Raw genomic sequence first — 25,848 nt, 5'->3', positions numbered from 1 at the left:
TACCAGGGCCTTTTGCGCTACAGACAGGCCCTTAGCCAGGAGCAGACTCACCGCACGCGGGCAGATCCAAAGCTGACCGGACAGCAGGCCCCCAGAATAAGGGAGCCAGGCAGGGGGTGGCCGTTTTCCTGGAAGTGCTGGGCGCCCCTAGCTGGTGTGTCCCACCCTCACCGGCCAGAAGGTGCCATGCCCCTAGGCCACATGGCCTGTACGTGCAGGCTCCAGGGACCCACCAGCCTCTGCAGATACCACTACAAACCAAGTTCACAGAGAGCGCTACCACTTTCCCCGTCTCACTTGTTTAGCAGAAGCCTGGAGACAAAAGGGAGAAAGCCTGGGATCAGGTAGTGCCGTTCGGAGAGCCAGCGCCCTATCAGCTGTCCGTTTCTGCCCCGACGGTCCCCCCGCCACTGTCCCATCAGCAGCCCAGCACACCAGTTCGTTTAAGACTCTCTGGCACCATCAGGCCCCTTGGGAAGTGCAATTCACCCCTAAACCCCCTTCCAGCTGAGGCTTCCAGCCTCCCGATCACTGCCCCTGCCTCTTGCTGGGATCCACCACTGCTAGGCCCCTCCTCACAGCCCTCACTTTCCCAGTGAGTCTGTGCGGCCCTTCCTGCACCCCAACCCCCTCCCCTCAGCTACCTGGGCTCCAGCTCTTGGGCCAGCTCATCCCAGAGTTGTCCCACTTTGCTGAACTTCACCTCTAACAAGTAGTCAAGGTTGATATATGTTTCTCCTGAGTCACCCCATGGACTATAGCTCCTCCCCTTGGCCTCTGTGATCTCCTGCCCAAAGCTCTCCCCCATCGTTGAGGACAGTACGGTTGGCCTGGAGCTGACCACACCGCCCTCCATCTGGGGGCCTCCCTGCCCGCATGAATCACACATCCCATAACCCGTCAGCGGCATGTGCACTTTTGAGGCCAGAGTCTTTGTTATTGGAGCTGACGTATAGGCCCAGCCCCGTGGGAAGTGCCCAGTCTGTGTTCGCGTGATGAGCAGGTTCTGGGATGTTCCTCAGCAGAGACCTCGCCAGCCCCGTGGAGTCGGATCTTTCCCTCAGACACCACTGGCCCTTTCCTCGTAAAGTCTTCATCCGAGTTACTCCCCTTGCCTGGAACACTTCTAACCCGAAAATGCCCCTCTTTTCCTCCAAGCCATGCCTATTAACTTTAAAAAGCACTCCCTTGAGGGCTCAGAGTCTCCCAAGGGCAGCAGCCATGGCCTTCAAACATTTTGTTTGCTTCTCCCCTGGAAGAACTTGGGAAGAAAAGTATAAGTAACCACTGAATATTTAAGGTTGAAAAATAAAATATGAAGTTGAAATACAATTATTTTTATAAATATGAGGTAAAAATACACATTTTTATAAGATGGAAGATGAGGAACAAATTATTAGGAATAAATATTTGATGACATGATTCACTAAAATAGATTTTAACCCACTTATTGAATAAGGCATACCAAATCTGAAAGTCATCATGCAAAACCTTCACTCATGGGTTTTAGCCAGCGTATCTTGAAGATGTTTTAATTCTGGAAAAAATCTCAATTATGTTTAAAAAATCACATGAGTCATGAGTATACCTCCTTCTGAATTCGGAACATCTCCCTGGGCAGAGCTGCGCCCTCACGGGGCCCGATGCTGAGGCAGCTCAGGGCCCAGCTTCCCTCCAGTGAGGGCAGCAGGCGGTTGTGAATTCAGTCACGTTCTCAGGCAGTCTGAGCACGTGCCCGCCCTGAGGATCTGGAAATGGATTCCCCTAAAACTGCCACTGTGCTCCTCAGACAGTGGCTTGGCCAGACCCGCACCAAAGACTACCGCTGCCGAGGAGGGTCGGGGCAGGCCCTGCGGAGCTGCACCCCCAGAAGGGTCTGGGTGTTGGTGGAGAAAGGAATTCCCTGTGTGCCCGGGAGGGCAGGCCCACTTCCCTAAAGGCCCAGCTCTGGCCGAGCGTCTGGCTGTCCCTTGACGCCAGTGGAGACCTGCACACCGCCGGGCGTGTCAGGCTGACACCCACACACACTCACATGGTGCCTGCCCTAGCGGCCAAGCTGTGCCCCGCCACACCGGCGCCCGCCCAGCCCTGAGCGACGAGCCCAGGGGGTGGCCCAGGGACCCGCGGCCACGGCTCCGGCGGGCGGCTGGCTGTCCCGCGCCAGCGGTGTGTCCCCGACCCGCCCCGCACACGTCAGGGTGCGGCGTTCCCTTCCCGAGGGCCCCGTTGGGGCAGAGAGGGAGGGACCCACCTGGACCCTTGGAGACAAGCCTGGTCCTCCCCTGGGGTGACGCCGTGCTGGCTGCTTATTTTTTAATACCAGCTTTATTGACCCGTCAGTCACGTACCGCGCGGCTCACCCACGGGGAGGGCGGCGCAGGGTTTCGGCGGAGCTGTGCCGCCGCCCCGTGGCCACCCTGTTGGCTGTCAACCCAGCTGCCAAAAGCAGGCTTCATCCACTCATTCAAAAGGAAGAGCTTGTGGGACGAGAGTAGCCCGGAATGGAATCATCCAGTGAGAACATTTTAAAAAAAGATTTTATTTATTTACTTGACGGAGAGCGTGCACAAGTAGGCAAAGCGGCAGGCAGAGGGGGGCTCGATCCCAGGACTCTGGGATCGTGACCTGAGCCAAAGTCAGACGCTTCACCGACTGAGCCCCCAGGCTTCCCCACCAGTGAGGACACTGTACGGGAAGCCATGCCATACTGCCTGTGACTATAGCCCATCAGCCTTTTACTTCTGTCCCAACCGACCGAGAGCAGTGTCCCACCTCCTCGTTGCTCCCCATGGACGCCTCCTGGGTGCGACACCCCCCGTGCTCACGATAGGCCTTTGCTCTCTCCTGCCAGGTGTTCCACTGCGTCCACTTTGAGTGTCCGGAGCAGCAGAGCAGCCAGAAGGAGGAAAGCAACGAGGAGTCAGGGCCTGGGGAGCCCAGCCTGGCGGGTCCGCAGCTCGACCCCCACGCCCTGCAGGCCCCTGGGGGCAGCTCCCTGCCTTCCAGCCCTGGCTCTGCCTCCCGCTCGCCCAACCGGCAGCACCAGTAAAGGGGGCGCGGACATGGAGGCATGCGGTGGGCCCCGAGGGCAGGGGCCAGGACTGGCATCCTCCTGGGAGGGATCGCTGTCGACAGCCCCTCTCCCCTCCTGGGAGGAGCAGACGGCGCTGGCAAAATGGACACAGGACAGGCTTTCTCTCAAGGACAGAAAGGGGCCACTTTGTTCTCCTCTCAATTTGTTCAAATCAGGCTGGTCTCCAGGGGGAGAAAATGGGTCTTCAATCTTCATCAAGTCCACCATTAACACCCTACCTCTCTAATCTAACCCGGGCAAAGAGGCCGCGGTGGACGGGCCGGCGTCGGAATGCTGCGACGGCACCGAGCTCGGGGGACCCATCAGGCCTTTATCACCTCCAGGCACCCTTTAGGAAGTGGGTTTCCGTAGAGTGTTTACTTTTCTGGAACACATTGCCCTGGCAACTAAATGATTTTTTTCTTTTAGCTATTGTCCATTTGCTGAATCATAGGTGTTCCAGATCTGTTTGAAATGCTCAAACAGCAAATCACTTGTTTTATTCCCTTTTGACGCTGTAATTTTCCTTCCTTAGTTTTGAACGGTTAGGCCGGGGGTGGAGTGGAGAAAGGCTGTGCGCAGCTCCTGAATGAGGCACAGATGCAGCTCGTCACGGCACCGGGGCTGACAAGGAAAATCCTCTGAGGAAGTTCAAAAAAATACACAATGAGCGAATCAATCCGAGGACACTGGAGTTAATAATCACTCGAATTCCTGAGTTATTAACCTGTCATTCCTGAACCGTACCCAGCCTTTAAGCTTGGGAGGCTGACAAGGAAATGGTTATTTTTGCCACCTGCTAATTTCCTGTTCCTGAGTCTGTAAATGTATCTGTAAGTCCGCAGCAGCTTCCTGTAGGGCTGAGCCTGCTCCGAATCACCACCGGTTAGCCGGGCGGTGGGGATGGTGGTCCCTTGTGCCGGCGAGTGTCAGCAGCACACTCCTGGGGCTGTGCAGGGTGGTCATGGTGGTTCGGTCTTCGCTGTGTTTCATCCCCAGACCCGACTACTCAGCCAGGGTTGAGAAGAAAAAGTTCTAAGAAGCTTTTCTCCTCATCCTCATCGAGCCGATCTCTGACTGCCCCGGCCTGATGTGGCTGCGCTCCCTCTCCTTCCTTAGTGCTTTCCAGCCCGGCGCTAACTACCCTTTGTAACGTGCTCAGCCTGCTGTCTGGGGTTCGCTCACCTCCGGAGCCCGGTCAGGCTGAGCACCGCGGTCCCCTGGCCCCCAAGACACAGGCCCAGGTCCTCGGCACACCTTGTGACCGCCACTTGGAGGAGGGTGGGCTTACAGGGGGTTCCTTTTGGGGTCTTAGTCACACTGGTTACAGGTGGACACAGAGCCCCTGGGCCCACCAAGTAAATGCTCTCCCCAGTGTAGCTTGGTCTTGAGTGATCTCTCACTATGGGAACAGCAGCAGGGCATCAAACCATAGGATTAAGCCTGAAGGTGGGCTTTCTGTTTGAACAGGAGCAGAAGGAGACAGTGGGGGAGGGAGGTGTGGGGAGAGGAGCCCATCAGCTCAGCTCACTCGTCTGACTCCTTCCCCACTGTGTGGGGCAATTGGAACCCCTGAGGGGTGGCAGGCATCTCACAGGAGACGGGAGGCTCCCATGACAGATTGCAGTGCCGCTTGCTCGCCGTGGGTGGCCGCGCTGCATGACTTGGCCACTGCCGTTGTCCACATCCAGGACGCGGTCACCAATTAGCAGGAAGAATTCCTGTCCACTCGGCACCTCCTTACACAGCGCAGTCATTACCCGGCAGGGAACAGAAGGAGCCGAGAAGCCAGCGAGCGCAGAGTTCAGACGTCTGGAAAGTCTCCATTCAAGGGTTTCTTTTTAAACTTTGAGGTCACCTGTCCGGAGATGAGTCCCTGGGCTTGGCTGGCACCGCTGACCTGGGAAGAGGTGAGTGGGCTGGTGAGGATCTGGAAAGTTCCAGGCCTCTACCTCCAGACCGTTGGTGCCACAGGCCCACCGCACACGCCACCAGGCCAGGTCTAGCAGCTCCGTGTCACATCGAAGAGGCCTACAGGCGGAGAAGCTTCTGCACCAGACCCGTCTCTTCCTCTCCCCTGCGGATCCCTTTCCTCGGCCCTCCTTGCACATACTCGCCCTGAGGGCTGTCTCAGGAGATGGGAGTTTGTCAGATAAGGAAAGGAAGGGGAAGATGAGGTGGTGGCACTGACCTGCGGCAGCAGGGAGGACAGGGACAAGGCCACCTTCCCACCCCCGCAGCTGTGGCCATCAGGTCCCCGCACTCGCATCTCCTGGGCCTGGCGGGAAACCTCGCTTGCATGGAGGCCCGCTCTAGATCCCAGGCAGACACCAAGGAAGCTCCGAGAAGCTGCTCTGGTCTACCTCCTGTTACCAGGCCAGTGGGCTCTGCCTTCCGTGATGGGCCTTTTGATTTGGGAAGCAGGGGAGGTGGGGGCCTCTTTCTGCAGACCCCGGTCAAGCTGTGGGGCCCCAGACAGACACGGCTTTCCAGAACCCTGGCTGGTCCTGTGGAGGACTCCTCCCTGCTGCCAGCTAGACCAAAATGGCCCCCACACTTGAAGAGACCAACAGAGTGCAGGTAAGACAGGCTGGCCCACAGCCGGGAGGGATCCCAGATGCCTGCAGGGTCCTTGACCCGGCGGAGGGTGGATGCTGTTCCCCTGTGAGGTGCGAGGAAGGAGTCACAGCCGAGTCTCGCGGGGCTGGGGCACATGAGGGCTCCTGCCCTATGTGGGTGCAGACTGCATGGTCTGAGGAGAGGTCAGGCGAAGCCTGGCCCTCCGTGGGGAGCGATAGCTGGGTGCTGGTGACCTCTGGCCCATTACTGTAATGCTTCTCAGTTACTGTGAAACAACACCCTCGCAACCACCGTACAGGTCAGGAAACAGAACACGGCCAGACCCCCCCTGCCCTTGCCTTTAGGCCATGATATTGGGGAGAGTAAGAATCCACTGCATTGGGGCTTTGGGGGATAGCCTTCGCCTCCTGGAAGCTGCTGGGAGGGCCGGCTGGAGTGACACTGGGCACCGCAGGTGGGGCCTGCGTCCACTGTCCGTGTGCCCACGGGGCTGGCGGCCGGCTCGTCAGATCTAGCACCGCCGATCTGAAGCAGGGTAATAGTATGACAGGCGCGCCCACACGCACACACTTGTTTTCCCATATTCTCAGTGCTTTTTCCTGTTTCACTTCCGACTTTCATTAGAACCACGAGCCTGTGATGGATGTGGGACTCTTCTCAACTGCTCTTTAAATTGTCACTTTTTTAATCTTATTAAATGAAGTGTCGATTCCTGACAAATACATTAAAAGTGTTTTATTCCTAGAAGAGTTAGGAAAAGAAATTATTTTCAGCAAGAGTGGGATGTGTTTGTTAGACTGATTCCTTGGCCCAAAAATCTTTTTTGAATTGTGCAAAATTGCTCAGTAGTTGCGCTGCTGCCCCAGTTGTCAAATTGCTGTGCAGATGGCTCCCACCCTGGCAACTTCACCTTTTTTTTTTTAGAAGATAACAAAATTGTAATCACTTATTATTTCTAGAGACTCAGAAGAAAAAGAAGGTATAATCTGCAACAGGAAGCAGAGCATCCTGTGTGCCGAGGGCCACTTGGGAAAAAAGAGGGAGCGAACCCCATTGTGGGCTTCCATTAAGAACCTTCCTTTGGACCAGTTAGAATGGTGCCAAAAGAGGGAAAGAAAATGAAATGTGTCTCCTTCCAGGAGTTTATCCTCATTTGCGCTGGCTCTTTGGTGTGCCCGTGTCAACCCCGCCTCCTGCGCAGGTGACCGGGTCCTCGGGAGGCCGAGGGCCGGGAGGCGCCGGGCCGGGCGGCCACTGTCCGTGCGGGCGCAGCGGGCGAGGGCCAGGCTCCCTGTTTCCGCCGCTCCAGCCATCGATTCTGTGTGTTTGTCCTGACAAGGGCTCCAGCAGGAGTTCAGTGCTCATTAGTGGCCCGAGGAATTTAAAATGCGGCTCATGGTACTGTACCACTATGGTTTTTATTATGATATTAAATTAGAAGTCATCTGAGTGCCTGGTGTTTGCTCAGGAGTTTCTGAAAAAGGGGAAGGGAATGGTTTAGACGGCATGGAGGGCAACTAGGACGCTCTGTTTCTCCTCCTCGGAGTGGACCAGCCAGCCTAATTACAGAACGGGATGAGAGAATGCGTGGGCAGGGTGGTGAGAAGGGTTTGGTTGGAGGATGGACCCACTTCCCATTTGCCTCAGCCCTGGCTAGCCCTGTGCAGTGTCGTGGGGAGGAAACTGGATGTGGTGACTCTGCTGATTTCCATCAGACGGGCTGGGGGGGCCGTGTGCCTCCTCCCTCTGCAGACGTGGGAGCTGCGCAGACGACTGCGAGCTCCTCCATGGGACCCCCACCCCCACCCAGGTCCCTTCAGGCAGGACTTCCCGCTGGAATGTGGCCTGGGACCTACCTCCATCGCAGGGGTGTGGTGTGGAGCAGGTGCACAGACCAGCTTCCCACACACACTTTGAATATCCCGGTCTCTTAAATTACTTGTTAGAAAATATAGTAAAGTAGTAATGCTCTTGGGGTAGTATTCCAACCTAGCAGAAGAGACAAAGATGCCCTCATTCTCATCTGGCTCTGAGTCAGCCTTGACCTGGGCCAGGTCATTTCCTCTGTGATCGACTCCTTGCGAGGGGTGATAGTGCCCCCTTACCCCCCTGCCCCTCAGTCCTCCTTCCCAGCACCCGGCCCCTCCCAGACAAAAGCCAGACTGTGAAAGGGGCCCTCCCACCCCATCAGGTTAGTTTTTTTTTTTTTTAAAGAACTGAAATATTACCCAAGGGGCCTCATGGCCTGAAGATTCACAATCATTCACCTATAATTTATGGTAAGTGTCTCGAGCATTTACCATTTGCATCCTGAGTATTTATAGCCCTGAGCCGGGAGCGGTGGGAGGAGGAGGAGAAGGCCTCCACCTGCCTCCACCACTGTCTTCTGCTCGGCTGTCCTTGCAGCTGGGACAGCTGAGGAATGCCACCTCCAAGAGCCAGCGCAGGGGGCTCCATCACGCCTAGAGCTGAGAGGCACCAGCTCTGCACAGAACAGCTAGCGCTACTCTGAGCAGAGGAAAGATGGGCGAGGGTCTGAGAGACTTCTAGGGAGGGGATCTGGGTTCTGGGGCTTGGGTTTCTGTGGGTGCCCCGGGAACACGAGTGTCACTACTTCCGTCCACCCATCCGTCACCAAATATTCACATCCTGTCACGTGAGCCCCAGGGTTTGTGGCCCAAGACGGGTGCGGGGGCCGGCTGTTCCTCCCATGGCTGCTTCCAGCCCCCATGTTCCAGGTCACTCCTCACCCACATCTCCGTCCCCCAGGGCCCCGGTCCCAGCTTTTGTAACAGTTGTTCCCTCTAAGACCTGCCCCAGGCTGTGGGGTTTCGCCATCCACAGGGCCAGGCACCTCCAGTCAATTGGGAGAAGCTGGCAGGCGAGATGAGCAGGGGCCCTGGGCCAGGCCTGCTGTGGCCTGGAGGAACAAGCACTGGGCCGAGTACCCAAGGTCCTTGGGGCCCAGCCTCTCCCTGCCTTGTCCCCCCCACAGGACAGCTCAGTCCTCAGAGCTCCCTTCTGAGAGGCAGCGGCCACTCTGAAGAACACCCAGAAATCTCCCTGTTAATAACTAAGGTCCTGAGGCCACCCCAACCCCAGCTCCTGGAAAAGCTGGAGGGGAGGTGGGCCTCAGGCTCAGCCTCCAGAGGGTTTTGTGGAGAGTGTAACAGGAGTGCCTCAGGGTTGCTGTGTGCCTTGACCCACGAGCCACTCTTGCCAAACTTGTGTGTACCCTGAATTTACCAGAGAACACCAGCCTCCAGGGTTTCTGGGCTGTGCTGTTCTCTCGCTCTCAGTGCCCTGTCTTTGCCGGGGGCCCCACATGGCATGACGCTGGCGAGTGCATGTGAACCCCAGGCCACGACCACACGTGACTGCATTTGGCCACCTCAGACCTTGGCCTCACACTGAGCTCGTTGCCTAGAACAGCCTGGGGTGGGTAGGCATGTTTTCTTTTCTGAACCTGCACTCAGGACTCGGCATTTCTCTTTGTGGATGTCCATCTGGTGGTGGTAGCGGAGCGCTGTCAAGGCTGTTTTGAAACTGGATTTAGGCACGGTCGTGTGAGTGAACCCTCCTAGTTTTGCTCCTCTAGAACAGACTGCATTTCCAATGATTCCTGGATGTGCTGAACAAGACAAAAACTAAATCCAGAGAGGCTGGGCTTCACCACGCAGCTGCTCCTGAGTCCCCTCAGTCTGTGACCACCACCCAGCCCGGGCCCTTTTCTCCACACTGGGGACGTAGCAATGACCAACGAGCACAGAACAGGCCCGTGTCCTGCCTTCATGGCCTTTAACTGGCTGAGGACGACGGACGACAGACAATATCCATGAGTCTGTGTGTGGCTCATGCCCATGTGCTCATGGGAAGGAGAGGACTAGAAGCGGACGCTCAGACTGAAACCAGGAAGGGGCTAGCCGGGCAAAGCCCTAGGGATAAGAGAGAGACTGAGGCCCTCTTGGGAGACCTTTCCAGGAGCAGGGAGAGCGGAAAGGAGGGCCCTGCCTTTGCTGGGGGCTGGTGTGGTGTAGCCTGGTGGGGCAGGGGAGGGAGCAAGGCCCAGGGTGACGGGCCTGGGGGGCAGGGGAGAATCCCAGGATTCTCACACTGTTGGGCTCCCCGGCCGCCCTGACTGGGGATTTCTTGCTGGGAGAAGGGGTGAGAGCAGGAGGGGCGAGGGCTGTTGCAGAAATCCGGGGAGAGGTGGTGCTGCCCGGACCAGACGAGCTGCCTGCACGGCCCTCAGGATGTGGGGGTCGGTGCCATGAGAGAAGTGGCAGGGTCAAGGTCAACTCCAAACGGGGTCGCCTTCCCAGAACTAGGGATGGGGCAGGCAGCTGGGGACACACGGTATTGGTCCAGAGAGAAGGCAAGGAAGCTCGACGAACACAAACACAAACCCTAACAAGTTCTTAAGAGAAACAATATAGAGTGTACAAGGTGGCCCAGTTCCTACTGGTCAGTCTGTGATAGAGAAGCAGCTATCTCTCACTTATCCTAGCCCTAAAGGTGATGACTTATTCTGGTACAACAGCTCAGCAAAAGTTAGGGGTTGAACTGCTTTACCGCAAGGAGTATTGGTTTGCAGGGAATACTCAGGATTGTATTATTATGGGAACCAGGACACGTCAGGACAGCCATGTTCATTTCAGCTTAGCTCAGGGGAAAAACTGCCTGGGTTTCTGGGTTCTTTTTCTGAGCGTGGTGTGGAAAGTCTGTCATGGTTGTACCAGGTTTTTCTTCTACGAGTTTGAGAGGGGTCCTGGAAGCAGTCCACAGACCACAGTGTGTAACAATCCCCTGGAACGTGATGGAATGCCAGGCCTCCACCCGCGCCCACAGATCCTGACTCCCGCCGGGATGGCCCAGGGATCTGCATTATCAGGCGCCCCACAGCTTTGGCCCTGACAACGCACCCGGGCCTGCAGGAACACGGACCTAGAGGTGCGAGCAGCTGGGACCCCAGCCCGGGGCTGAGGGCTGCCTAGAGTCCAAGGTCCCCACAGTGTTATGTAGCTGGGACACAATCACCAGCAGGGCAGAGACTGGTGCTGGGCTGAGCCCCAGAGCCCCAGCAGGCAGAGCCTGGGGACGTGAGCGCAAAGTGGCTGAGGGACCAGGAGACCCTGTGCCTGAACACCTGGTGGGCACAACCTACAAGGAGGGCAGATCAGTGGGGCCCATGCCCCAATGGTTCAAGAAGAGAAGAAGGCTGAGGACACATGGGACTTAGGGGGTGCCTGATTCGGGTGAATCTGGTTTTCTGGAATTGACCACCTCTGAGGCAGTACCTGAGGCTGGCTGTGAACTCGTGTGGGCACCTGGGATCCCCACTTTCCTTTCTCAGTGTTTCCAATCCTCCTAACACACACTACTTCCATTTTACCAGACTTCAAGGACAGCATTTGCCTGCCTCTGAGGGTCTTAGCTTTTCTTCCGTTGGCAAGATATTTTCCACCAGCAACCAATGGTTATCTTATAATACCTGTACCCAGGATACACTTGCCCAGGACTTGGAAGGATCAACCCTTCCAAAGTGGCTACACATTTTCAGTCCCTTCACATGTCTGTCTGGGACTACCAAATTTCCAGTATATTCAACTTGTTTCACCTATTTAAATTTTGAAAACCTTGGACTCTAAATTCAAGATAGCGCATAGCTAGTTTGGAGGTACCTTGACTGAAATGTAACACGTCCAGTAAGACAAAATGAGCAAACACTGCCTTCCTCTCCCTCTCTCTAAATCATAAGCAATGACCAAAAAGAGGGAGAGTTTGCAAATAAAAATGACCAGAGTGGAAAAATAAGGTGGTGATGCCAGAAACTCAGGAAATGGTGAAAGATAAGCAACAGAGGGACTGCCTCCAACCACAGAGAGCTTGCTTTGACACTGACACAAAGAACATGGCGCAGGGCAGATGGAGCACCCACATGCCAGTTCGTAAGGTGGTTGCGTCTCTGCTGGTGCATCCTATACGTAGCAGAGGCGAGGGGGGGCGCTCTTCGGGGGCCTTATTTGGGGCGCACCCAGCACCCAGAACAGCAGATGGTGCCCCTCCAGAGGACGAGGATGAAACAAGCCCGTGGGCCACAAGGCTCTTGGGACAGCAGTGGGCACGTGGTAGGCGTGTGATTCCACTGGCCTAAAGCAGGGGCCCTTTCTGTCTGCACTTCCCTTGCTCCAGGAAGTGTCCTAAGCCCTATGTCACCCTCAGCACTTTCCCCTGGGCCCCGGCTCCTCTGTCCACGGCCTCCTTGGCCTCCCTGCGATGCCCCTCAGTGCCCTTTGGACACGTGAGCTCTTCAGAGCATCTCAAGCTGCCGCCCGTGAGCACATCCAATTCAGGGGTGTGGTGCTTTGGGGGATGGGCAAGCCCTGGGGCAAATCGCTGACCTTGTGCAGCTGTGGGGAAACCCCAGCAGGTGCACCCAATGGGGACAACAGGGTTTCGGGGACTGGGGAACAGGCCCTAGCCAGGTGGACCCTGGAGTGGCAACAGGAGACACTCGGCAGCTCCAGACCTGGAGACAGCACGGATCTGCAGAGGCCTTGGCTCTTCTCTCCTTAATCAGTTCCTACAGAATGTGATGTCCCATCCTTGGTAACCTCTTTACCCAGTAATACTCCCTGGCCCTGGAGTCACTCTTCTCTCCCTTTTTTGAATGCTGGTTGGCTCTAATCCTTGGTGAATGCCCACCAGCCAGAACTGTCCTGACCACAACGGGCTCTAAGATGGCAAGTTTCTCTGTCCCGAGGCCCTGGTTCCTCCACATTTGGATCTTCCACCTGGTCAGACCCTCCCCCCCCCCCCGCCCCCGGAAGGGCAACCCTTGTCCTACATCCCGCATCTCCATCCACAGCAGTGACCTGCTGCCCAGGAGCGAGGCCGGGGTGACTGGGGTCTGTGCCAGTGGCCTTGAGGTATCCTCAGGAGCAGCAGAAATAAGTCGACACCTCACCACGTATGTCACCTGGCTCTCATAAGCCCAGCAGTCAGGAGTGGCCATGCCACCACGTCCCTCCCAAGTCTCTGTCATCCCCACGCCACAGGCTCTGGGGCACATGACCAGGAAGTGCTGTCTCCAGGGCCGGGTTGACAGCTGGAGCATTACTGATTCAGATGTGTTCTTCTGTTTCCATCAAAGGGCCCACCCCAGCTAGGGGCTGCTAGCCAACACCTGAAAGCCTGAGAGCCACTGGGTGAGTGTTTGCGATGGTAAAATTTTCCACCTTCCTCAGCGAAGGCCCAGGCCAGTGAGTAGGTCCCTTGGCAGAGACACACTTGGGAGAGGCCCAGCTGGACAAGAATGGTGTCCTGCCTCCAGGCCAGGGCTGCCATCCCCTGCTGCTGGGGCTGACGAGGTGGAGGGTGCCAGAAGGACCGGGTCAGGTCACTGCTGAGGATCTCAGCGAAGGTGCCGGAATCCCCTGCTTCATCAGCACCTGCCTGAGTCCGTCAGGGTGGGTGCCGTTACCCCCAACCTACCCCCCCCCAACTGCTGCCTGCCCACTGTCCTCTACTGTCCTTGCCTGGCATGGCGACTTCTGGGAACTCGCACCCTCCCAGAACCTGGATGGCTCAACCCACTTGCAGTCACGATGCCCAGGGGGGCTGAGTGCTCCCTGCCAGATGTCACCTGTTCGCATCACATCATTGCAGGCCCACCGTCCCTGGACCTACTGGCCTAAAACAAGTTATTTTGTTCACAGCTCCATAGTTTAGTCAGGGCTCTGTGGAGACTGTCCATCTCTGCTCTACTTGGTGTTGTCCAGGTCAGCCAGGAGGTCAGGCCAGGCCACCTGAAGACTCACTCACTCCCAGTGGGCTTGGTGAGTACCTTGCGGACCCAGGCAGCTGGGCTGCTGGGCTTCTCTCATTCTGGACTCTCCACATGGTCTCGCCAATGTGAGGCTTCTGGGTAGCCAGACTTTTTTTTTTTTTTTAATTGAAATGAGAACATAAAATCCACCATCTTAAACGAACACTCAGTGGCGTTTAGGACATCGGCGATGTGCAAAGAGCACCTCTGTCTGCATCTAGAACATTTTTGTCACCCAAAAAGGAAACCCACACCCAAGAAGCAGTGAGTCCCCACTGTCCTCTTCCCATTACCCCTCGTGATCACCCATCTGCTTTCCGTCTCTGTGGCTCTGCCCATTCTGACATTTCCCTTCAATGGAATGCTATCCTGTGTGACCTGTGACTGGCTTGTTGGACTCAGCCTCATGTTTTTGAGGTTTGTCTATACTGCAGCATGTGTATTTGATTTCTTTTCGTGGCCGAATTCTAGGGCTACACCCCATTTTGTTTATGGTTCCATCCCCTGGTGGATGCCTGGGCAGCTCCCACCTTTGGGCTGCTGTGAACGGAGCGGCTGTGAACATGTGTGCACACACGAGTGGCTGCTTTCAAGTCTTTGGGTGGATTCCAAGCAGTGGAACTGCCAGCGTATGGTAACTCCAGGTAACCTTTTGGGGGGCCCCAAACTGCTTTCTACACTGGACACATCACTGCACATTCCCCCGAGCGATGCACGGAGGTCCAAATGGTTTCCATATGCTTGCCAACACTTACTTTCCAGTTTTGGATCATCACATGTCAGCCCTGGGCTCCCGAGGTACACGGTGGGAGCGAGCCGCCAGAGCTCTTCTCTTGTGCCTTTCAGATCTAGCTTGGAGCCGAACCATCGCGCCTGCCGTGTGCTCATCGTTGGAAGAGCCAGCGGCCAAAGCCCACACCTTTTGAGGGAAAGGCCTCCAGTCTTTAATGGGAGGAGTGTCAAAGAATTTAGGGGCCAGTTTTAAGTCACAAGATCTTCATGATTTTCTCACTCAGAGGCCCCAGGAACACAGACCAGCACGCCGCTCCATCATCGAGAGAGTCTACGGGTGGAGCCAAGTGGGGCCTGCTGCGGAGCCAACTCACATGCAGACTCCAGCCCATCTCAGCCCGTGACAAAGGGAAGGGCCTGTAAGCCTCCGGGTCATGCTGGGTTACTGTTTCCTGCCCAGTTTCAACTCTCACCAAGGAAAAAGTAAAAACAGGACTACAAAATTAGGCTCAAGGATAAAGAATTAGAAATCACAGCAAATCTCAAAGCTGATACATACCCAGACATCAAAAATGCTGGAAAACCAACACAGCTGTTCAGCGACCGTGGCATGCGTCTGTGACGCCTGGCCCTGCGCTGTTGGGTTGTGCACTCCCTGATCGCCCTTCGCAGGAGAACAAGCTCCTGACCCTGTGTAAGAACAGAATGACTCCTCAATCTTTTCTCCAGCGTGGTTGACCAAACTTGGAATTACTGATACTTTAGAAGAGTTTCTTTCATCTTCACATGCTCACAGCTCACGCGAGCACAGACGTTAAGTTTTCAGAACTGTTGTCAAATGTGGGGCAACCGTGATTGGGTTTCCTGAGCAGCTGTGTGAGCTATAGGATTCCAGGACATGTCAAGAATTCCCAGACTAATCTTTAACCTGCTTCTGCAAACAAGGAACAGCGCATTTATAGCTGGACATGGCTGCCTGGCCCAGTGTATTCCTCCAACAGGAGCAAACTTCCACCTTGAGCAGGCATGGGTGAGAAGCGTATCTTCCTGTTTTGAGTTTATACATCCAACAACTGGAAGAATATTCTGCACACTAGCTTCTGGCTCCACATGTTTCAAATCTTGTCTCTCCTCTGTGACTCCCATCATTCAAGTCAGAACACAGGGTGATCAGCGCGGAGGACAGTGTGTAGTCCACACCTCAGCTTAGTCTGTTGTGTGACCAACAACCGCCCTGCGCCCCACAGCGTGTTCCCACCCTCGTCCAGCATGGATGGCACCACCATGCTTCTGTCAGGCCAAAGCAATGAAGTCACCTACAGCCCCTCTAGCTCACCCACAGCCCATCTGTCAGCAACTCCTAGGGTCGCTACCTTCAGCCCGAGTCCAGAATCTGACTTCTCGGCCCGTCTGGTGCCCTGAGCGCTCTGCGCCACCATCATCTACCGCCTGGATTATCAAGTAGCCTCCTGGGCCTCCTGCCGCCTCCCTTGCAGGCTGTTCTCCTTTACAACCCACACCTTCAGTCCTGGATGGTCCCCATCTCAGATAAAAGCGCCCAGGCCCTGCACTACTTAACCACCTCCCTCACCCATTTTGTATCACACATTTATTCCCTGCTTTCGTCCCCTCGCCCACCACAACAGACAGTATTTTTGGTCCTGACTGTATCCCTAGCACATGGATTGGCGGCCAAGCATGTTCCAGCTGTTCAGTGAGAGCCCCCACAGCCAGGGCTCTGGGCTGGAAGGGCCCCCGACATATAAGGTGTGCACCAAGAGCTTCTGCCTTTGGGAACCGTGTCATGGTGACTTGCCCTTTCCTTTGGGCAATGTGTCACACAGAATAGATCCCCATATAGATCCCCTGCCCCTCACCTCTTCCTGCTGTCCAGTAGGCCTGGGCCTGTGGACTCCAAAGACCACAGTTCCCCCTACCATGGGGGTCAGTTCATTTGCACATCTGACCCTGTGACCTCCCTGCTCCCAAAGCCTTACACAGCCCTGGCCCATCAAACCCACACTCCTCCCTGCAACAGCTCAGGCTCTTACTAGCCCAGGGAGGAGAACAGTACAGGGCTACCTGACGAAGCTGGGGTGGGAAAGGAGCGCTAGGAACAAAAGGCCCAGCTTGGCCTCCCAAGTCTGTGGACCCAACAAGGTGTCACGCATGAACCCACTACCCACGTGAGTGAAACTCCGAGTCCTGGGGAGCCTCTCACTTGCAAACAGTTTAATCGCTCAAACCCGTGGGGCCAGCCCCCCATAGCCCAGAGGCCACATGTAAGCCCAGGTGCCACGTGCCCCTTTCCAGCCTAGCCCTGTCCTGCATGTCCTGCGGAAAGCTATCAGTTTTATTTTGTCCCGTTTGGTAAAGCCCACCCGTGTCCCCACCCCCTTTGCTCCTGGCTTGCAATCCAGTCACTGATCGGGAACACCTTTATAGGTAAACCCAGGAACAGGATACAGGTCAAGGGAAATGAATCTGCTGGGTGTTCTGGGTTACGCATCACTGGGACGGCACATGAGAGAGGTCCACACCAGAAGCTCCCGGCTGGCCTGGCCAGAATTACTCCCCGAGTTTTCCTCAAGTGCCCAGCACACAGGAGGTGCTCAATGAAGTGGGGTAACATATGCCAGGGTGTGGTGGTGATGAAAAGGCCCCGTGGTTAAAAAAAAAAAAAAAAAAAAGGCCCTATGTCACATGCCACAATGCACCAGCACCTGCATCTTCCACAGCGTCTCTGGCCAAGAAACCCATACTCCACTGTGCATCACCAGGGCTCCTGAGCCTCTCGAAGTCCTGACAGTCTGGAGAGCTGGTCCCTTTTCATCATGTTTAAAACTTAAAAAAATCGCTACACATGCATGTAGTTGTAGGAGTGGTAAATACACGGCTCACCACATTCCCGTCCTCCATCCCCAGAGAAAACCACTGAACTCAGCTTTGTCCTCTGCATTTCCCTCCACATTTCTAGGTAATGTGCTTCTACTGAGCTCTTGAATTTTCAGTTTTACGCATTATCTGCTAGCTTCCTACTATGGACAACGAGAACTTCGCCCCACCATGCTCTGCACATACGTTCCCGGTCCCCTTAGGAGAGTTCTGTTGTCAGTTTTTGCCAGACAACATGCATCATCTTTATGTTCATTATTCCTATGTAATCACAGCAGAGTCATGTAAGGCCTATGGTTCCTCTTCCTTAGTATTTCTGTGGCATTAATAAACGGTGTATTTTTACTTGCTTAACTTTCTCTGTCGGACTCCTGCCCGATCCCTGGGACAGAAGCTTGGATCAAGTGTGGTGCCTTCCAGCAGGCAGACCTCATCCCTAGCTGCCCAGTGCAGTCATTTCCCAGCACTCTCCAGTGTCTCCCAGCCTCCACATTTGTCTCTGCTTATTCCTCTTTTCCTGGAGCCCTCCTTCGGGCAGCTTTGAGAATGGGTGCAAAGGAGGGGGATTTTGAGGCCACTGCAGACTTCTCCTGGGGGCTCTCTCACTCTGCCACCTGCTTGGGGTGCTCTCTCTCGGTAAGCCCCTTTGGAGCAAGCAGGTTCTCGGTTTGCCTCGACCAGCTCCTCCCACACCCCCTCCTCACAGTGGGCTTCCTGTTCCTCACTGCCGCTTTCCTCCACCACGGGTCTTCTTGCCATAGGCTCCTGCTGGCATGAACAAAGCCTCCCAGATCAGCAGCAGGGACAAGGGGTTGCACTGCTATGCGTAGCGTTTTCCAAGGCCACCAGACTCCTGTGCTCTCCCCATCTACCTGTTCGCCTCCACACGCACTCCTGAGTTCGAGAATTGCTCATCGTCTCCAATGACAAGTGTGCGGTCAATACTCTGCCTTCAAGGCGGTGAGAAGGGATGCTACCGCTTCCCCGCCACACCCCACCCCCCCGTTTTTAGACTCCTTACGATGAATATAGCAAGTGCCTTCTCTACACCAGTGCTCACACAGCACATACACCATGCTGCTCCTCCCTTGCGAGGGGTCGGGGTCCCAGGACTCTGCCCCTCCCAGGCCCCAAGCACGCCCAACCCACACACCACAGAGGGGCCGTCAGGGCTGGTGCCCGTTTCTTCTCATCTCCCCCACCTATGTAACCGCCCTGCTGCCAGCAAAGGCCTGGCCCAGCAGACACACCACCCCGCAGGCCCTGTGGCCTCCGAAGGCACAAGCACTCCCAGAAACAAGGGGAGCTGCTGTGGAGCCTGGAGGGGAGCCCAGACAATGGAGAGGCGCTCTCTGCACACAAGAGCCACCTGCTTCCCCGCCACACCTCATCCATGCTCTAGCCAGAGAGACATGTCACCATTTTTCTAGCTATACAGGTAGCACTTAGGAGAACTGGCAAAACAGAGAAATCCAAACTTTCATACGATTGGTTTAATTTTTTTTTTTCAGCAGGAGAAAAAAGAATAAAGTTACAAGATTCTTTTAATATTTTCACAATGTTAAAACTAAAACTGAGCTCTAGGCTATGTGTGTAAGTAAATCTAAAACACAAAAGGGTTAAATAAGATCTTCTCTTTTAAAGATACAAGAATTTAAGCTTTCCTTACATTTAACAAACTTCACAGAACAGATACTGCAGGGGAACAAGCCCTCCCCCCACCCCCAGCTCTACCATCAGGAAGTGAACATGGGCTGCAAGCCCTGTGTGCCACTGGGCTCCCTGGAGAGCCTGCTCCCATCCCTGCCTCGAAGCAGCAGCGGTGGGGCCTGAGGAGGGCCGGAAGGGCGCGGGGGGTTGGGGGGGGGCTCTTCGGGATCAGAGCTTGGCGGGGGCCTAGGCGGGCCGCCTCACTGAGGAGGGCCATGTACTGGCCAGAGGGCCGTGGCTTAACAACAGTGGTAAACGCAGGCAGACCCGGCCCCTCTGCCCTGGGCTGCCCTAGAGCAAGATACCGGTCTGGGTCCTGAAGCAAGAATAAGGCTGGAGATTTTGCTGCGGATTCCACTCTGGTGGGGGTGGGATGGGAGGAAGAGGTTGGGAAGAGCATGATTTCCTATTTCAGTATTCCGGATCAAAAAACATTTGTAGTTTCAAGTGTTTGGCTGTGAACTGCAGAGTCGAACTGTTGTTGGTCGTGGTATAAGAGGGAAAGTTTGCTGGGTTAAGCTATTCCAGGAGCCTGTGTGCAGGCAGATCCAAGCCACCTCTGCAGGAGCCTGGGACTCTTACCAGCCTGGACCAGACAGGGTCTCTAGCCCATTCAACCCTGTTCAGGCCTTCCAGAGAATCTTAATCCTGTCTCCCCTCCCCGCCCCCACCGATCGGTGATGATTCCCTAACTCGGGCAAACAGGCCCATATCCACCCTCCCCACCTGGCCTGAGCTACCACAGCTATCAACTCCTCTCTGCCCACAGGAAGAGGCACGGGCTGAGAAACATGGCCTCCCACCCCCAGTGCGGAGCAAATGTCTCACTCAGAGCTGGGCCATGGCCACGAACCACTGTTCTAGACAGATCACTCCGCTGCCCCTGTCATGCAGGCTGCCTCCCCTTCCTAAACTTGCTATGTGGTAGAGGTCGTCCCCTGGACTACGGAGCTGCACAGACGCAAGGGGCTGGGTCATGGCATCGTCTTCTTGGCCCAGAGAGGGCTGGGCAGGCGGCCACTGGAGGGGGCAGAGGCTGTGGGTGGCAGCATCCCACATGCTCCCCAGCCCTTCTACTGATTCCCGTTGGCTATGAAATGTCTTTGTAAAAACTCCCAATATAGAAATCTAGCTGCAGAGGCCAGTCCGTAGATCCTAGCCGCAGCTGCTGTGCTGTAATTAGCCTTATTTGATCAATTGCCAGATCCCTGCACTTGGCAAATGGCAAACCAGAGCCAGTCAGGGTGCGCCCCTGGAGCTTCTCATGACCGTGGGTCCTGTATAGAAAAGATGGGTCTCGTATATGGACTAGTCTTGAGTGGAGCTAATTTTCAAAGTGAGGTTATTGTTTCTCTTCTCGTGTGCTGAGAGAGTTTTTTTCATAGCAAGTCAGGTAAAAAAATTTCCTAAGAACCTACCCCCCCACCCCCATTTCCAGCTCTGTGGGAGAGCGAAGCCACCACCCAGCCCAGCCACGTGGCCAGTCTCAACAGCCTCCTGTGGCCAAGGCACGCGTGGCCATCAGGTATCCTGGCTACTGGGACTAAGGATAAGTGAAGAGGTGAAAGGCCGAACATTAACCAGAGTTTCTGGCAAAGCCATGTGCGTCATGGGAACTTTAACACCAGCTTCTACTCCTCTATTAACTCAGAGTCTCCATCTGGAACACTTTCCGCTTAAGGCTTTTTATAAGTTTGACTCCAGCAGTGACAGGTATGTGTTGTTTTAAATCCACTAGCCATGCTCAAAAAAAAATATTCTTCATGTTTTAATTTTATACAATGGCTAGCAGGCACCTTAGTAACCAGCCAGAAATCAATTTCAACCACCATCAACCCCTAAACTACAGTACCAGGACGGCTGGCTAAAGAAAGGAAACGGACTGGCTGTAGTCTGACGCGTGCCCAGTACAAGGTGTCTGGCTGACTTTGTCCTAAATAAGGCTAACATTAGTGAACTAAGAACAGCGTCATGTGGCGGCCGTGCCTGGCCTTCAGGAGCACCCCTCCCCAATGCGCTGGCAGGAGCGCCCCACTTTCCGGTCCAGTTTCACCATTTTCATGATGGCTTCCTCTCGGCCGCGGCCCATGTGGTCGAACGTACAGTCATGCTGCTCGGGGAGGCGATGTAACATACAGAACACATAACCTGCAACAGTGGGAGAAGCAGAAAAGACACACAGTTAGGGTTGCCTCAGAAAGCACAAAGCCCAGGGCTCATTCTGGGCTGGAGGGCGGGAGGGCAGCCGCCACCAGTAAGGAAAGGGGCCTGCTCCTTCCCGTCTCCCAGCTCCTCCTCCAGTCAGTCCGGGAGCCTCTCGATGTCCAAGCATGGCTGCTCAGACACTGACTCTGCATTCAACACTGCTCCTGCCTGAATCCTGAAAGTGGAACCCCAAAGATGACTGCTACAGTGAGACACACCCCCTTCCCCAGGAGATGAGTGGGTTCTGAGCCCCCTCCTTCCCTACCAAACAGGCGAGAAAGCAGAGAGTGACCAGCTCAGCACTTTCCCAGATTGGGCAAACTGTAACATTCACCACAGGACACCCACCACTTCTAGGAGGCAGGGAGGGAGCAGAAATGATTATGGCTTAAACTACATTCTACCTCCTGTATAGTGAGGGCTTAGGGAGATGGTGGGTATGATCAAACCATAGCCTACAAGGGAGTGGAGGCTCTCAGAAGAAAATGGATTATTTCAAGCGCTGGAAAAGGTATACGTATAAATAGGGGGAAGAACAGAAATGTTGCCCTCTAACCGCCAGCCACCTCAAAAGAACCTGATGCTTCTAACTCCACCTGGTAGGTCAGGAGGCTGCAGGGCTGCTCCTCTTTCTGGAGCGGAGAAGTCAAGGGAGACACTGATGAGATGAGCAGAACAAAGGACCCAGGAGAGGCCCACAGAGAAAGGAAATGGTACAGGTGAAGTCTCTCTGGGAGGAAAGAGCAAGACGAGGCCCTCAGGGAGTCAGCGGGAAGCTCAGAGGACAAAGGCAACACAGAGCTGCCAAGGGTCTGGCCCTTTCCCTTTCCATTCTGCTCAATTTCAAACTGCTGATGGGTGTATGGATGTGTGTTTGGGGGGTGGGGGTGGGGAGACAGACAGCTGATGTCACCTATGTCTGTCTGGCCCCCTCTCTCAGGGAGGGGGAGATCCAGGCTGGGAAGACACCTGCCTGGGCTGGCTGCCCCCCCCCCCCCCCCCGTCCCTCTCACCCCGTCAGTCCTATGTGGCCACACTTCCAGGCCCCACACACCTACACCAGGTCCACAGGACCGACCTGTAGGTGATCCCTCCCTAAACTGCCTCTCCCTGGGCACCTGGGCAGGCATCCCATAGCAGCCCTTCCAGGCCAATGCTCTCTTCACAAACAACATCTCTTCCCAGGGACGACTTTTTTTCCCCCCCCGAGACTTCTTTTATGCCTAGATCTCACTGCCCAGAGTGAATGAGCAGCCACCCCTTGTAAAGCACGGTGCATCTCCATGTCTACATCCTCAATTTCTTTCCTTTTCAGAGCTGAAGGGTGGAGGCAGTGATTTTAGAAGAACAGCATTAGTTGAAGCAAAGACGAGTGGCCAGGACAGGCAACAGCTGTTAAGATTCACTTCCTCTAGAGAACATTCTTCAGCTGATAGAACCCTGCTCAGATGCCTTGAGCTCACACTGTGTACAGAACACATGCACATGGCCCGGGGGCCTGAGTGACCAGGCTGAGCCTGAACCATCCACTGTGAGAAAAAAAACGCATTATTAACTGCTTCCCAGGGACAGCAGGGCAATATGTTTGGCTCTAAATTCGGACTGGGTTTAAGGAAAAGAAAGAACACAGATGAAATTTTTGTCTCCCGAGAAGCCAAGCTAAGCTCCCTCTTGGTCCAAAAGCAAAGTTAAGATTAATGAGCTCATGTGTTATATTTACTAATAAGTTCATTACTCGTAGATATTGGATAGCAGTTGTCTTTGTCCTAAAGGACTTCCCAACCTAAGCACAGATGGCCTCAATACGCATCCTCCATCTAACAAGCCCAACTGTCTTTTGGGAGCAAAGCCCATCTGGCGGGGGAGAACCTGCTGCAAAGGTTGGGGCCTAGGGCGGGGTACCACAGTATGGTGGCATGATGTGTGTGAGGACAGTTGCGTTACCAAGTCCTGACACACTTCTATAACCTCAGCACCTACAATAAGGGGTGGGAGAACCCCTGCTGCCCCTTCCCCTTTTTTTTTTTTTGAAGATACTGGGATGATGCAGGAGAAGGTCCCAGGTGCTCTTCTCTACTTCTGACAAACGGTGCTGGCTGAATCAAAGTAGCAGGAAATGGATTACTTCTGAAATTAACTCAGCCCTGGCTCAGCCTAACACCTCATTAGTCAAAGGCAGACTGGGGTGGAGGGGAGAGGCTTACCACGCACCCCCACAACCTTGCTTAGCGCTTGCCTTCCGCTGGCTAGAGAGCTGCCACCTCAGGGGATCAGAGAACCCCAGGCTCCATCTGGAAAAGGAAGCAGGCCGTGACAACCACAGCAGCTGCCTGATACACTCTCTTCCAGCGTGAGGATTCTCCAGCCAGCCAGAAACATCTCATTTCTCCATTCGAGTTCTGTGTACCTCTGTTAGACACAACTTGACACCTGGCTTTGATTTCTACAAGGTGAAAACCACTACACAGCAGCTATACCTGGGAGTGGCATGGGTAACAATTAGAATATATGGCACTGTCATTCACTACGGAAAAGTCTTGGGAAATTCCGGAAGGCTAGCTGTCCAAGTTGCTGCACTGAGGTTATTAGCTGACATAAATTAAGCTCAATCCCCTCTTCTGTCAGGGTCATTCTCCAAAAGGGAAGTTACATGCTGGAACTTGTCCCAAATGCTGAGTGGACATTATCCATTAACAGCAGCCAGTCGGCTAAACGCATGGCTAAACACATGTCTATGTCAGTGCTGGGGAGTGGGCCGCTCTGGATACAGGGGAGGGCAGGAATGACTGGTGGGTGGGACGAATCTCTGTCCTTTTCTTGGTACCCACAAGTCTGTTACCAGAAACCTCTGCAAGTGTCACGAACTCTCAGTTACTCTCTGATTGGATTCTTTAGACCAAGCTGGATATGGAGAAATGATTTCAGGCTGCTGGGGAAGGTGACTGTTCTTCATTTCAATGAAGAACACCATTTTAAAGCACAAGGGGATTTACAGCCTCTATCTGCACCAGATGATTCTCTACACTGTTTGTTCATTAGCAACCAATTGGGGCCTTTCCAGAGAGGGTCAACCAAGGCAGTGTCTGAAGGGATGAAAGCACAGAGGACAGTGAACTGGTCAGCTGAGATGCAATATGGGTTTGGTATCATCTCCCAGGATACCATACAGTTCTTTTTTCCCTGATTTAAAAAACTATGTATCTAAATTGAAATCACTCACTCGTGTGCATATGTAACAATTCATATCCTCCTTATGGCCCCAAAGTTCAGTGACACGTGGTTTGAAAAATAATTTCAATATACTTTTCCCTACAATAACTATATACCACATAGTACTTTAGAGGGATGAGGAGGGATCAGGGGGTGGAGAATATGATTAAAAGGACACTGATCCCCAAAACAGAAGGAAAACACCCAAGGCAAAGCTTTTGAAAATATGATCTGCCTGCTAAATGTGCTTTAACTTCAGCCCTTTCCTTGCATCTCATGCGCCTGGCTGCCCTGCTCCTTACAGTCACAGATTACTGGTTTTCCATGGCATACTGGCCTGGGAGGCAGCTGCAGAGCTCCTGTAAGGCCACCAGAGTTGTTTTCAATAAACCTGCACAAAACACTCAAGAATCTGTGTGGGCGTTTTCTTTGTTTGCTGGCACTGAAGAACAATTTGGGACGATCCCTTAATTAAAAAGGGAGGGTGAAGAGGGCTCTCTGAGCATTTTGTTCTATAGCCCACCTTCCTCCCATGGCCACTCCCTGGCTTCTGACAGGCCATCCTGTATGTAGAAGGAGGGACAGCAGGCCAACTACAGGTGATACCAGTCAGCCCCTCCCTAGCAGCTGAGCTGGAAGGTCTCCAGCAGCTAGGCCCTCAGTCTGAAAAAATCTTCTTGAAATAAGCAGCCAGCATCAGGAGAGAAGAGGCTGCCTGCCTAGATGGCCCCAGAGGCTGACCTACCTGGGCTTATCCCGGGCTGCCCAACTCTGGCTGTGGACAGCGAGAGATGGGAGGATACCAGAAACTTCCCTCTGTCACTATCACAGGCACAGGATTATAGCAGACAGCAAGAAAACATAATTTGAGGGCTATCTAACCCTCTGTCCAGAAAGGGTTTATCCCTCACACGGCATGAAAAATACAAAGCGCTCCTGATGTGGACCTGGGGCCTGTGGCAGCCAAGAGCCATATGCCACATCAGCCTGAAGATGCCAAGCACCCAATGGCCCTGAAAACACATTCAACGCAAAACAGAACTGAGGTTCATTTCTCCAAGACTCACAAAGATCTGAAGGGCAGCTTTCATTCGGTGGGAACCAAACTTGACCTGACCCTTCAGCTTTTAAAGCTAACATCTAGAAGTCATACTGTTCATCTTGGTGTCCTCATCCACAGTTAAAACCTCACATCTGCTTACACAGAGAGGGGTTTGGGTATCTTGAGACTCAACATACAGGACCCAGAACAATTTGCACAAATGCCGTCATTGAAGATGACAGCCAACACCTTGCTCTAAGTGCTATGAAAGCTATAACACTGGTTCCTGTTTACTGACTTGTTTACAAAAATCCACAACAATCACTACCCAAGAGAAACACTGGGAAAGCTTGTCCCAGACCCTCTGTCCTTTACCTCTCACTACTGCGGTAGGCAGGGCCCTGAGGGCAGCTGAACCAGATAACAACCGCCTCAGTGGCCAGCTCTGCCCTTCCACGGCCCCCCACCCACAAGCCCAGGGAAATAGCCAAGTACTGGGGAGTGGGGAAGGTGGGTGCAGGAGCTGGGGGCAGAGGGAGGGAGACAACCTTATATCCTGCAAGCAGTGCCCAC

General features: G+C 54.3%; 2 protein-coding genes across 4 annotated transcripts in view; one reads left to right on the top strand and one right to left on the bottom strand.

The window, feature by feature from the left end:
* The window catches only part of BTBD9 (BTB domain containing 9), a 422,827-nt gene extending 407,694 nt beyond the window's left edge, over positions 1-15,133 (top strand). Inside the window, exons 11-12 of one of the 3 annotated variants that reach the window (XR_006818290.1) lie at positions 2,852-13,491; positions 13,953-15,133. Coding sequence is in view for 1 of the 3 variants with exons in the window: in XM_046004605.1 (XP_045860561.1) it covers positions 2,852-3,049 (198 nt within the window). In the remaining 2 variants the exon portion in view is untranslated. Of the gene's footprint in view, positions 1-2,851 lie in introns of all 3 variants that reach the window. The other 2 variants (XR_006818291.1, XM_046004605.1) reach the window with 2 other exon arrangements.
* A 3,501-nt stretch (positions 15,134-18,634) lies between these two features.
* The window catches only part of ZFAND3 (zinc finger AN1-type containing 3), a 357,108-nt gene continuing 349,894 nt past the window's right edge, over positions 18,635-25,848 (bottom strand). The window contains exon 6 of the mRNA XM_046005671.1: positions 18,635-20,966. Within this exon, the coding sequence (XP_045861627.1) occupies positions 20,812-20,966 (155 nt within the window). The 3' untranslated portion in view covers positions 18,635-20,811. The remainder of the gene's footprint in view (positions 20,967-25,848) is intronic.

The sequence above is a fragment of the Meles meles genome, chromosome 5 (assembly GCF_922984935.1).
Source record: "Meles meles chromosome 5, mMelMel3.1 paternal haplotype, whole genome shotgun sequence".
NCBI lineage: Eukaryota > Metazoa > Chordata > Mammalia > Carnivora > Mustelidae > Meles > Meles meles.
Note: the sequence above shows the minus strand (reverse complement) of the source record. Positions and strands in the feature narration are given on the sequence as shown.